At 58.8% G+C, this 12,206-nt stretch overlaps 1 protein-coding gene across 1 annotated transcript; it reads left to right on the top strand.

Moving 5' to 3' along the window:
- The first annotated feature begins 8,762 nt into the window (after window positions 1-8,762).
- Window positions 8,763-11,433, top strand: LOC308357300 (uncharacterized protein). The gene is made up of 4 exons (XM_080826796.1): window positions 8,763-8,788; window positions 9,424-9,596; window positions 9,677-9,806; window positions 9,901-11,433. The coding sequence occupies exons 3-4, from the start codon at window positions 9,742-9,744 to the stop codon at window positions 10,250-10,252; spliced, it is 417 nt and encodes a 138-aa protein (XP_080682922.1). The 5' UTR covers window positions 8,763-8,788; window positions 9,424-9,596; window positions 9,677-9,741; the 3' UTR covers window positions 10,253-11,433.
- The last annotated feature ends 773 nt before the right edge of the window (window positions 11,434-12,206 follow it).

Raw genomic sequence — 12,206 nt, 5'->3', positions numbered from 1 at the left:
TCAGGCTGGCCTGGAGCGGAAGAGGGCTCTCAAGCCCTTCGAGGGGAGCAGGGCAGTGGGGGCAGCTCTGCGGTTTGGGCCACGGGATCTGGCGGACCCCATCGTGCTGATGACAGTGGGCGGGTCCCTGAAGGAAAGACATGTTGTGTGGAGTTGATGGGAGCCAGGGCGGGGAAGGATCACAGCGCGGGCCCTCCCTGCGGGTTGTGGAGCAGGCCCCGGGCCACCGACGCCAGAGACTCTGCCTTCTGAAAAGCGGCTCCTGGCACAGTGCTGGGCCTTTGGGGAGACGGCTGTTTCCCGGCGGACCATGGAGACCGGGGCAGGGCAGGCTCCCAGCAGCGGCAGGCCATCCTGAGATAAACGTGGGGTATCAGGGTGGAGGAGACACTGGGCGGCCGACAGACCCAACGACCCCACCGGCCTTTGTTGGCTACCCCAGACCCGGCACGGTGGGCATGTGTATGGGGGGGAGCCCACAAGGGCGGCCGTGGAGGTCCCATACGGGCCAGCATCCTTCGGGGGCCCTCGGTCCTGAGCTCGGTGGGGGTACTGGGGCCGGGCCATTTCTACCGTGGGGATGTGGGGCTCCTCTAGCCGGCCGGCTTTGTTTCCAGAAACCTCTCGTTAAGGGCCCTGCCTTTGTCAGATACCATGGGGCTTGAGGCTCTCCCAGCCCACACCTGCCTCCTCCCTCTATCTTTCAAAGCATTAGCCACCCCCGCATCCCTCCCCCGCAAAGAACCTCTTGCGCTCCTCACTCTGTCCAGCAACGTCTTCCCAGAGGACCCAGCTGCCACCTAGGACTCAGACCCCAGTGGGCAACTTTACCAAACATTTGACTATGTAATGCTCATGTCTGTCCAATGGAAGGAAGGAAGGAAGGAGAGAAAAGGAGAGCAACAGAAGGAAAGGAAGGAAGGGAGGGAGGGAGGGAAGAAGGGAGGAAGAAAACGACGAACAAAACAGGGAACAAATATTTGCCAGTCTACCAGAGGCGGGGTTCATCTCCAAATTACACAGGAGATCCCGGAATGGGATCAGAAAGAAAAAGAAAAGAGGAAAGACCGACTGGATAAAACATGAGTAAAGATCATGCAGTTCAGGGGAAGGATCATAAATGTGGTTTTTCACATACGGAGATGCAAAGATGAGTAGAGACGGACAAAGAGAGAAATGCATAGGACAACGGTCCCGAGATAGAATTGATCACCTGTGAGTTTGGCAAAAATCCAAGAGTCTGATGAGCTACTAGGTTCGCCAGGCTCCAAAAACAGATGTTGCTGGAGAACGCTCAGTCCCCGCCCCAGATCTCTGGCTCGGGTGAGGGTAGCAGGGACCACCACGAGGGTGCGACACCTTGGTGGAGGCATATGGCTCTTGGGTGAGGGTGGCACCCCTGTCCGTGGGTGTGGACCTGTGTGGGCTCTGGGGCACGGCGGGGAGGGGGTTCTCACTCCGGATGCCCTGGAGTCCGTGAACGCACAAGAGGCCAACGCGTGCGTTAGAAGGCAAGAAAGCGTCTTCCCCGGGAGAGGCAGTGGACGCGTCTGAAGGTCAAAATACCTGGGAACCCACCCAGTGACTCCTGAAGACCCCGGAACCAAGCAGGGGGGTCTTGTGTGGGCAAGGCGGGAAGAGCCCTCACCAGAAGCCTGCGCCAGGGGCTGGGGAAGCGGGGTTGATGGATGACCTGGTTTGAGTCTCATCCCTTCACTCGTCCCTTCTAGGGATGTTTAGGAGCTGGGCATGGCTCTAGTTGCCAGAAAGGCATAAAAAGCAGTCCAGGTTGGATTTCCAGGGGGCTGGGAGGACTGGGGTGGAGCGCCTGGGGCAGGTGTGGGAAGGGAGGCGGGTCGGGGACCAAGCGCCGGGGCGACCTATCTCCTCCGTGCTGGTGCCAGCGACAGGACAAAGTCAAAACCAGGCTGGGGGCCAAGAGGGGCGCCTCTCCGGTGGGGGCGGAAAAACAGGAAGCACGAAACAGGCCCCGCCTTAGGTGTTATCAGGACCTGGCCTTCAGGGAGGAGATGGGGTTGGGAGAAGCGACTGGCCCAATGACTGTCTCTCGCGGAGGGTTGACTACTCCTGCCGGGCATTTCCACAGAGGGCCTCGGAGGCTCACCCGCGCGCTTCCTGAGGACGAGTGCGAGAGAGATCGTCGTCACCGCCAAGGGAGAGGGGGGGGCAACCCCAGGCCGGGTGAGAGTCACAGAGCCCAGAGCTAGGGCCGCGCTGGGCCGTGAGCGCAAATATCCCCATCGCGTTCCCGGCATCGCTCCTGCCCACGCAGGTGCGTCCGACCTGCCGCCCTCGTCCCCTCCCAGGTCCAGGTCCCGTTCTCAGGGTTCCCTCCCACAGACTCCAGCAGCCGGCGAGGCCTGCGCTCCGGACGCGGGCCGTGTCTGGGGACAGGCCGCAGGCGGCAGGTCACCGGACCCGTTTCTTAACCTCTCCGGTCTCAGGGGTCCCAGCTGGGAAGTGAGGGTGAGAAGAACTTCAACTCGCTCTGGGGTGCCGAGGGCCCAAGGCGGATAACGAAGCCTGCAGGGCAGGTGCGTCTGGCGCGCGAAGGCGGTGCCATCAGGGTTCTTTCCCCGCAGGGTGGCGGCCCCTGAGGAGTCCATGAGGTTGCGGTGCTGGTCTCACGGTCCCTCCGGCTGAGTGCAGGCTTTGCGGAGCACCCACGGAGCACAAAAACAGACGGGGGCCGGGGAGCGGTTGGCGGGGTAGGGGTGTCTCGGTCGCGGAAGGCTGGAGAGGAGGTGGGTAGGGCGGAGGCCCACTCCCAGGCGCAGGCACCCGCACAGGTTCCCGGCCCTTTCGCTTGGGTCGGGGGGCGGGGCGGGGCATGCAAACAGCCGGTCATCCTCTAGGGAAGAGGGCGAGGGAGCGGCAGGGGATGTGAAAACTCACCGGGAATGCGGGGGATCACTGCAACCAAAACCGCGTGTGGAGCGTCCCGCCCCCGGAGAGTGAGCCAGGAGTGCCGACAGAGGGTGACCCGGCTCCCGGGGAGTGCAAGAGGGATGGCGACGAGGACCGGGCGGCCGGCATCGCTTCTGGACCTTTTGGCTAAGATCAAATGTGGTATCTGTTCTTATCAGTTTATTTATTTATTTTTTTAATTAATTAATTTTTTAAAAGGTTTTATTTATTTATTTATTTAATTTTTTAAAAAGGTTTTATTTATTTATTCGACAGAGAGCACAGGTAGGCAGAGGCAGGCAGGGGGTGGGTGGGGAAAGCAGGCTCCCTGCGCAAGCAGAGAGCCTGATGCGGGACTCGATCCCAGGATCCTGGGATCCCGACCTGAGCCTAAGGCTGGGCTTAACCCACTGAGCCACCCAGGTGCCCTGTTCTTATCAGTTTACTATCTGATTTGTCCTCTATCCCAGGACAACATATGAGGTGGAGTTTTGGTGCGAGGAGCTGGAATGGGAGTTTGCTCCGACCACTCCACGTATGGATCTGGTAATTGCAGTACTTGCAGGAACCGACCTTCAGGGGTAATGCCTACGGTGTAAAAAGCCGACTAGGACAGGTGTGTCTTTTCCTCAGCGTGTTTTCCTTTTTGAGTTTTTTGAGTTTGTTAATCTCAGTGACGTTTCATTTCGCACCTAGGGTCCTGGTGCGTGGGTGTTTTCCGTAGCACTGATCTGGGGTGGCGGCGTGTAGCAACTGTGGCGTGAGTATGCAGAGTCTCACCTTCCCGCCCCGTGGCACCGCCCTCGGTTGACCTGTGTGCCCGCGGCCATCAGGATCGGTTTCTCCACGTGCTTGCTGCCTCTTCTCCAAGTGCTTTCCCTGCTTTCTCCTGGTCCCCTACCGCCCTTGAGGTGGGCTCGGGCCAAGGGTGCGGAGGAGCAGTTTTTGGTAGAACTAGGTAACGTCCTTGCACGTGTGACCCCACCTCCAATCTAGAGGACTCCAATCTGGCTCCTGCAGGAAGCTCTCCACTGGCTCTGCAAGCCCCCTTAACCATCCGGAACAAAGAACAGGCAGCTGACGTTGTGGCTACAAAGGGCTTGCCCAGGACGGAAGGAAAACTTGTTCTTCCAGATCTGTGGCCGCTGTTTATCCACCCTGGCGGTACCCCAGAATCTCTGGGGTTTCTCGTTTCAATCAGACTCATGCCCCAGGACCGCCATACAGCAATGGAATTCGAGTCTCTGGGGCTGGGGCGGAGGCTGGTGGACCTCCAAGGCCACGGGCAGGAAGCGCTCCTGGGAGCATCTGGGAAGATGCCCCCGAGTCAGCTTCTGAACCAGGAATTCCCCGTGACAATGACAGGGTTGGGCGGGCTCCAGGCACGGGTCCCTTCCCGACAGTCCCGGGACTGGCTTTGTGTTCAGCACACCCTAGGCACTCAGGAAACAGTGTACCGATGAGGAAATGAGGGATTCCCTGGTCTTGACACAGACAGGAGACCACCCAGTCCGGTGGGGAGGCCTTTGGACCCATATCCCGGAATCTGTTGAGAGCCCGTGAGACGGAGCTGCCTTGCCCCGCTGCCTTCTCCAAACTCGTCGTCCAGATTTGTTTTAGATGTGGAGACTGATGCCTCCCCACCCACCACGAGGGTATGAAAAGATCTATAGCTTACATAATGAGGCTTTCCAGGGAGAGCAAGGTGGCTCCTAGGCCAATTCAGAAAGGGCTTGAGAGCCAGGGGAGGAGACTGGGTTGGTGTGTTTACGGTGGCGAGTGGAGGGCCTGGGGTAAGGGCACTTTACAGATACCAGCCAGGGGACCTTCTGTGATCCTGCCTTCCAATGGATCAGAGTCTGATGTAATAAGGAGGGTTCCAGCCAGAGTGGGGTGGGGGTGGGGGCTTCCTGTTGGAAGGTGAACCTGCTGGCCGAGTTGGGGATATGAGTGGGTCTGTGACGGAAGGGACCCGGGGGTGAGGGGGCGATTATGGTAGCAAAGAGCCCATCAGAAGCAAGCGTCCCCTGGCACAGTTCCGAGGCCCAGATCCTAACTTCCAGGTGGCTGGGCAGGTCAGCCGGATCAAACCGTCCCCTCCTTCCCCAACTGCCCCCCACCCCCGCCACTCTTGCCTCAGACTGCAATGTCCCGGTTCCCCCCTCCTGTGGACGTGCCCCGAAATTCTGCCTTTAAGCCCCCCTGAGGTGTCAGGCAGCCCTTCCTGCTTCAGCCGGCTTTGGGTTCCATCCCACCTTCTCATTTATGGACTATGCATCGCGTGCTCCCGTTAGGGACACCGAGCTCCATGGGAGAGGCCTTGGGCCTCAAGGGGGTCATGGCCAGGTGGGAGCCACAACCGTGTGTTCATCTCTCACAGTCCCCTGTGCATGGAAACCTGGGGTTCTGGCCATTTGGGCAAATGTCTTATCCGGGTCCTGAGCCGGATGATCCCTGCTTGGGGTCGGGGAGGAGAAAGGAAGGGTGTCTGGCTTCTCTCTACTCCCAGGACCAAGCAATGCCCTGGTGGGTGGTGTCGCAAGTGGTAAAGGTCTGTTGGTTGAGCTGGAGCCCGTGGTGATGGTACGAGACCTAGAGTCCCATGCACTGGGACCCGGAACCCGGCTCAGTGGCTGGCAGTTATGTCCTGCTGGGCAGACCCATTTCCCCAGGTAAGAAAAGACAAGAGGTTTATCCCCGGGCGCCCTGCTCTGTCCGAGGGTCCGTCCACACTATAGTGCCTGCCGCTCCACGAAGGGGCATCCATTCTCTTGAGAAGGAGTCTCCATACAAGTGACCCTGCAGCCTCCCACCCCCCCCCACCATGAATGTCTAGAGGCCAGGAATCGGACCACAGTCACTTCTCAGTGCTGGGCTCCCTGATGGGTGCCCAACCGTCATCTGCATGGACACCATAGGTCAATCCCATGGACTCAGAGAATTGAAGGTGGTCAGGTCCCTGTGTTGTTGTTGTTGTTCTTCTTCTTCTTCTTTTTTTAAGTAAGCTCTTGGCCCAATGTAGGGCTTGAACTCATGACCCTGGGATCAAGAGTCGCATGCTTTACTGATGGCCAGCCAAGAACCTCTGCTCTGGTTTGTTTGTTCTGTTTTGTTTTTTTAGATTTTGTTTTTTATTTGAGAGAGAGAGAGAGAGAGCACATAGGCCCACGTGAGTAAGGAGAGAGGCAGAGGGAGAGGATCTCAAGCAGACCCGTGCTGAGCACAGAGCCCAGGGTGGGGCTCCATCTCAGGACCCCGAGGTCAAGGCCTGAGTCAAAATCAAGAGTCCCACGCTGAACTGACTGAGCCACCCAGGTGCCCCCTGTTCTGCACTTTTTAAAGAAGAATCCAAGGGGTGGTGGTGGTGGCTGGCTGGCTCGGTCAGTAGAGCACCTGAGAGATTACTTGAACTCGGTTTATGATCCCAGGGTCCAGGGAACGAGCCCCGCATTGGCTTCTCTGCTCAGCGGAGAACCTGCTTCTTCCCCTCCCTCTGCCTGCAACTCCCCCTGCTTGTGCTCGCTCGCGCTCTCTCTCTGTGAAATAAATGAGTAAAATCTTTTTAAAAATTTTCATTAAAAAAAAAAGATATTAAGAAGGAAAGAAAGAAAGAAAAGAAAGAAAAAACGGGGCGCCTGGGTGGCTCAGTGGGTTGAGCCTCTGCCTTGGGCTGGGTCATGATCTTGGGGTCCTGGGATCGAGCCCCACGTTGGGCTCTCTGCTCTGTGGGGGGCCTGCTTCCCCCTTCCCCCTGCCTGCCTCTAAGTCTGCCTCTCTGCCTACTTGTGATCTCTCTGTCAAATAAATAAATAAAATCTTTTTTTTTTTTTTTAAGGGGAAAGAGAGAAAAAAACCCAGGAATGTTACAAAAATATACGCGTGGTGCCCGTTTAGGATCCAAGGGGTCATCTCAAAGTTGTCAAGGAAAAAATTCACTGGCTTACACTGTACTGCAGAGCAGACACCAAAGGGCTAAAGATTTAGCTGTTGAGAAAGAAGAAGAAAAAGACCTGAGGGAGGACTGAGGAAATTATTTTTAAGGTCGTGGTGAAGTCCTCTCTAACTTGCACTCAACACCCAAAAACTTAAAAGAAAAAAACAAAAAACGGATGAAGAGCATAATCTGAATAACGACTTTTTGTAAGTGTATTTATTTAGCAATCTCTACTCACAGCGTGGGGCTCGAGCCCAGGACCCGGAGCTCAAAGCCGCGCCCCCCCCCCCGCCCACCCCATAACTTTCCGTGGCACCTTAAGCACCTGGACTCATCAGCGAGGCCCAAAGACAGCTCTCCCACAGAAGGAAATATTCAAGGCTTAGGGGACAGACGGAGGGCCAGCCCCCTTAATATGTAAATGGCAGATACAAGCGCCACCAATTCACCGAGCGAGGAAGGGGCCAAAGTGCCTGAACCGAGCGTTCCGAGAGCACAGCAACGTGGCGCTCACACCCAGCAGAAGACTCTCGGCCTGACCGGAGAGGCGCACGTCCGAACCGCGCCGAGGTACCATTTTCACCACCCACAAGGCAAGGTCGTCGGCTCGCGCCCCCCGCCCCCGCCAGCCATCCGAACTCCGTGGCCACGCGGAGTTGCTGGCGAGCCTGGGGAGGGAGGTGGCACCCGAGAAGGTCCGCGGGAATTCTAGGCACTCTCGCGGCGAGAGTGGCGGGGACCACGCCGCCGCCGCCGCCGCCGCCGCCGCCGCCGCCCGCACGGCGAGGGCACTGGGGCACGGGGCCGGCCTCCGCAGAGCGCAGTTGGCAGGTACTGGGGTCCGTGCGTGTCGCTCCGAGCAGAGTCGGCGGGCCGGAATGACGCGAAGGCAGCGGGAATTGTTCCGTTCCACGGCTGCCATCCGGGACATCCCGTTCTGGGGTCGGAACCGGCCGGGGCCCTGGCCGGAGGACACGGACGCGAGCGGAGCAGGGGCGAGAGGGGAGGGGGTGGGGGTGCTGGCCGAAGAGCCGTCGGCGTCGCGACGCGCCGGGCCGCGGCTGGGCGTGCGGGAGGCAAGACCTCAGGCACGGAACCGCGGGTGGAGTGCGTGGTCCGTGCTGGGGGCGGGGCGGCGAAAAGGGACCCAAAGTAAGGTCTGGCCTTCACGGGCTCCCGGGAGCCCCCAGAGCGGCAGCCGCGGCAGCGGTCCCTCCGCGGCCACCGCCCCTCGCCCCGCGTCTCGGCGCGCGGCGGGGTTGCAGCTCGCGGCTCGCGGCTCGCGGCTCGCGGAGGCAGCCGGGAGGGCGGAGCCGGGCCGCGGCGGCCGCGCCTCCTCGGGGAGCTGAAGGCGGGGCATGCAGATTCGGAGTGGCTGCTGGGCGAGGGAGGGCCGCGGCCGCCAGGGCTACGGGATTTCTGGTTGGGAGGGAGGAGAAGGAAGCCTCTGCCCCAAAGCGTCTGGGGATGTGGATGGGACCGTGGGCGGCGCAGAGGCAGTCCGGCGAGGAGTGAGGGTGTGGGCTGTCACCGTGAGTTGAATATGGCAGATGGGAGGGCGGTGGCCGGGCGGGGGCGGCGGAGAGGCATCGCTTCTCGGCCTTTTGGCTAAGATCAAGTGTAGTATCTGTTCTTATCAGTTTAATATCTGATACGTCCTCTATCCGAGGACAATATATTAAGTGGGTTTTTGGAGCAGGGAGATGGAATAGGAGCTTGCTCCGTCCACTCCACGCATCGACCTGGTATTGCAGTACTTCCAGGAACGGTGCACCTTCCCCACGAAAATGGTGAATGAAAGAGATGTTTAGTATTGTCATTTTTGGCTTTCCTTTTGTTTTTCTTTTCTTCTGGTGTTTGGGTGGCTTTACTTTTTTCTTTCCTTATCCCTTAGCTATGATTGTCCCGTTGTGGGCTACTGGCAAGGTAAGTGTAAAAGCGACTTTGGGCTACTGGCAAGGTAAGTGTAAAAGCGACTCCCCCCCCCCCTTACTTGTCTTAGTTTTCTCCCTTAACTCCGTCGGGCTGCCTGGCCTCTCTCAGAGGTCGGGCTGCCCGGCCTCTCTCAGAGGTCGGGCTGCCCGGCCTCTCTCAGAGGTCGGGCTGCCCGGCCTCTCTCAGAGGTCGGGCTGCCCGGCCTCTCTCAGAGGTCGGGCTGCCCGGCCTCTCTCAGAGGTCGGGCTGCCCGGCCTCTCTCAGAGGTCGGGCTGCCCGGCCTCTCTCAGAGGTCGGGCTGCCCGGCCTCTCTCAGAGGTCGGGCTGCCCGGCCTCTCTCAGAGGTCGGGCTGCCCGGCCTCTCTCAGAGGTCGGGCTGCCCGGCCTCTCTCAGAGTTCTCCGACCCTTGACCTGGTCAATGGCTATAGCCGCGTCTGACCTGGTCAATGGCTATAGCCGCGTCCACATCCGGTGTCCACATTCCCGTATCCCACTCGCCGGTCACCTTCTTCCCTCCCGGGACCTCCCTCCGCCCTTCGGTACCACCTTTCCGTGTCCCTTCACCCCCACCCCCAATTCCCCAATGTCCTCCCATCCCTCCTGACGGAGATTAATTTCCCTGCAGGTACCCTCTGTCCCCTTACCACATCCTTGGTGCCACCCGTGCCTCGGGGGAACGTAGCTGGCAGAGAGGGTACCCACCGGGCTCATGTGGCTCACCCCAGCTCTCCGCAGGCCAGGGAAAACTAGGCACCGTCAACGTTTGCTGCCGGCCATCAAGAGGCCCTTCCAGGAAAGGTAAAAATGAAAGCATGGTGGGAAACGGTCGGAATGGAAACGTAGCACCCCTACGTGTTCCGTTGTTTCGTCCTTTCCAGGTTCTCCACGTCTAAATACCTGCATCCTGGGACACGCTCCCAGCGATCTGCCAGGGCGACTGCTCATGGGCTGTCGCACCCGGCCGGCCTGTGGGATACTGCGTCCGGACCTCCGACCCATCCCCAGCAGGTCTGGCTCCCCACTGCTTCCGGTTCTTCTTGCGCTTGCCTTGTCAAAATGTAACAGTCGAAGACATTTTTTGGTGACCCTTGCTGAACTGCAGATTCGGGAGTCGGAGAACGTTCATCGGGGATATCGTCGTTTGCAGACCTGCGGTGGGAGCTGTCCCTCCGCTGATGAGTCTCACCGACACGAGTTCCTCTGGCCGTGTTCTCCACCGCATTCAACAAAGGCAACGTGGAGCCCGCGGGGATGGTGTCTCCCAGTCTGGGGGGTCTGCCTTCAGGAAGGAGGACCGGGTACTTCTTTGTTACGGCGACGAGGCAAGGAGAAAACGGGAGGACGGCGGGTGCCGCGGCGGCGACGACCTGTTCCGAGACCACTGCATCGCTCTCCCCTCTAGGCGATTCCTTCATTCCTCCACTTCCAGGTCCTTGGAGACGTTTTGGCCCTAGCCGCGGAGGGAGGAATAACGGCAGGCAGGCAGAAATACGCCTGGGCTGACGACCCAGCAGACGGTGTCGAGACGCAGGGAAAGTAAGGTCGCTGAGACCCCGCGGCATGTCTTCGGTTTTGAGAGAAGGAAAAGCGGCCACGGAAGCTGGCCCCGCCGCTCACAGCCGTGGACAGTTTCCCGCGACGGCGGCAGCCTTTACGGGCCAGAGGAGTCTGTTCGGGGATGGCGGAGGCATCGCAGTCAGGGGCGTGCAAGCTACGGAGAGCCACCAGCAAGTCTGAAGAGGCAAAGGGGAGGTCAGGTTTTTTGGTTTGTTTGTTTGTTTGTTTTTCCGTCCGTCCGTCCGTCCCTGGAAAGTCAGCTTCGATTTCGACTCACGGAGGACACTGGGGAGGCTTGCTTTGAACACGAGTTCCCGGGAGAAGAGCGAGACTTTGAGGTTGTGGCGGGTTCCCATTCAAGGGCGGGCTGTGGTGAGTGCCTTGCTGCTGGGGCAAGAAGAGCTCGAGCCTCCTTTTCCTTACAGGCAGGCGATGACCTCCCTGCTCCAGAAGGTTCTCCCTTGTCAGAATAATGTTTATCTTCCTTCTTCCTGCTGGTTAGGCAGGAGTGGTGCGGGCTCGAGAGCTCCCCTTTCAGGCCTTCCCGAGTCCAGCGTCAGCGAGATGTCCTTCCTTTCCCACATCAGCGTGGGGCCAGGCCGCTCTGGGACCGTGGGGAGTCAAGACGGGAGCGAGGCCCACCCGGTGGTGGGTCTCGTGGGAAGGGAGACAAAACAGAAGAACTGTTGTCCGAACAACAGAATGGACCAAACACGTCCCCGTACCCTGGCTAACGGGAGTATCTGCTGCGTGACCGACCGGCAGCTTTGGCTTCGCTCTGGTTTCCTTTCTCCTGCGCAAGATTGATTCAGCTCCCCAATCACTGAATTCCCCCGACTGCCCGAAAGCATCTGTGGGGCAGCAGGAGATCTTTTCCCTTCTCCCCTTCGAGGTTCTTGGGGTGGGGTGGGGGGGTGTCTGTGGCTGGGGCTTTGTAACCAAAGACAGATTCACCAGAGAAAAGCAAACAGAAGTGGATTCGTGCGTATATCTCACATACACATGGGAGAAGCGGAGGGCTGAGGAACTCTGTGGGGTGGATAGAACTTGGGCTTATATAGCCCCATAACCCAAAACGAACAGGAAAAAAAAAAGAAGAAGAAGAAAGAAAGAAACAATAAATTTTCAGAGAAGTGACAAGACAGAGTAGAAGGGCTTAGAGTGTCTAGGGGGGCAAACGGTAGGAAGGTAAATATAAGGGGTGGGGGGTGGAGTAGCGGAAGATAAGGGCCGGCCGGTAGAGTCTGTTAGGTAGAGTCCTCTGGGGCCAGTCTCCCGGGCTGATAAGGGGCTGGGGTTGTCAATGGTTCACTTCTATACACATTCATGTCCCGCTTTGAGGCAGATGGGAAGAGGGCAGAGTTCTTCCTTCTGTCTGTTTCAGCTCAAAAACAATCTCTGTGCCTTGTCTGCTAAAGTGGCGTATTGGGGTGCGGGGCAGGGGGAGGTCAGCAAACGCGGCTGCCCTTCCCGTCCCTGGCTCACAGCGTCCCGCGGGCTCACATCCCGTACGTGCTAAGCCGTTCCGGACACCCTCGCCCCGAAGCGCGTCCCCTCTCACTTTCGCAACAAGCGATGGCCGCGTTGGTCTCTTGACGGGTGTGTTCCTGGTGGTCTTTGACTGGACGGTGCTGACACGTTGTTAAGAGGGTCCACCGGAGGACCCTTGTGGTAACTGCAATATGGAATGAGTTTTCTGTCGAAGAAGCAAAAGTTTTCTCTCTTTCTCGTTCCGTACCTCGGAAGGGCCTCATGACGACGGTTTTATGCGACGGTGATAAATGACCTTTTCCCAACGACAGCTCAGCCCCCTGGAGGTCCTGGAAACCCGGCTTCCGAAATCCCTTCGAG

Source organism: Martes martes (assembly GCF_963455335.1).
Source record: "Martes martes genome assembly, chromosome: 16".
Lineage (NCBI taxonomy): Eukaryota > Metazoa > Chordata > Mammalia > Carnivora > Mustelidae > Martes > Martes martes.
The sequence above is the reverse complement of the archived record's forward strand: the minus strand, read 5'-3'. Positions and strand labels throughout refer to the sequence as shown.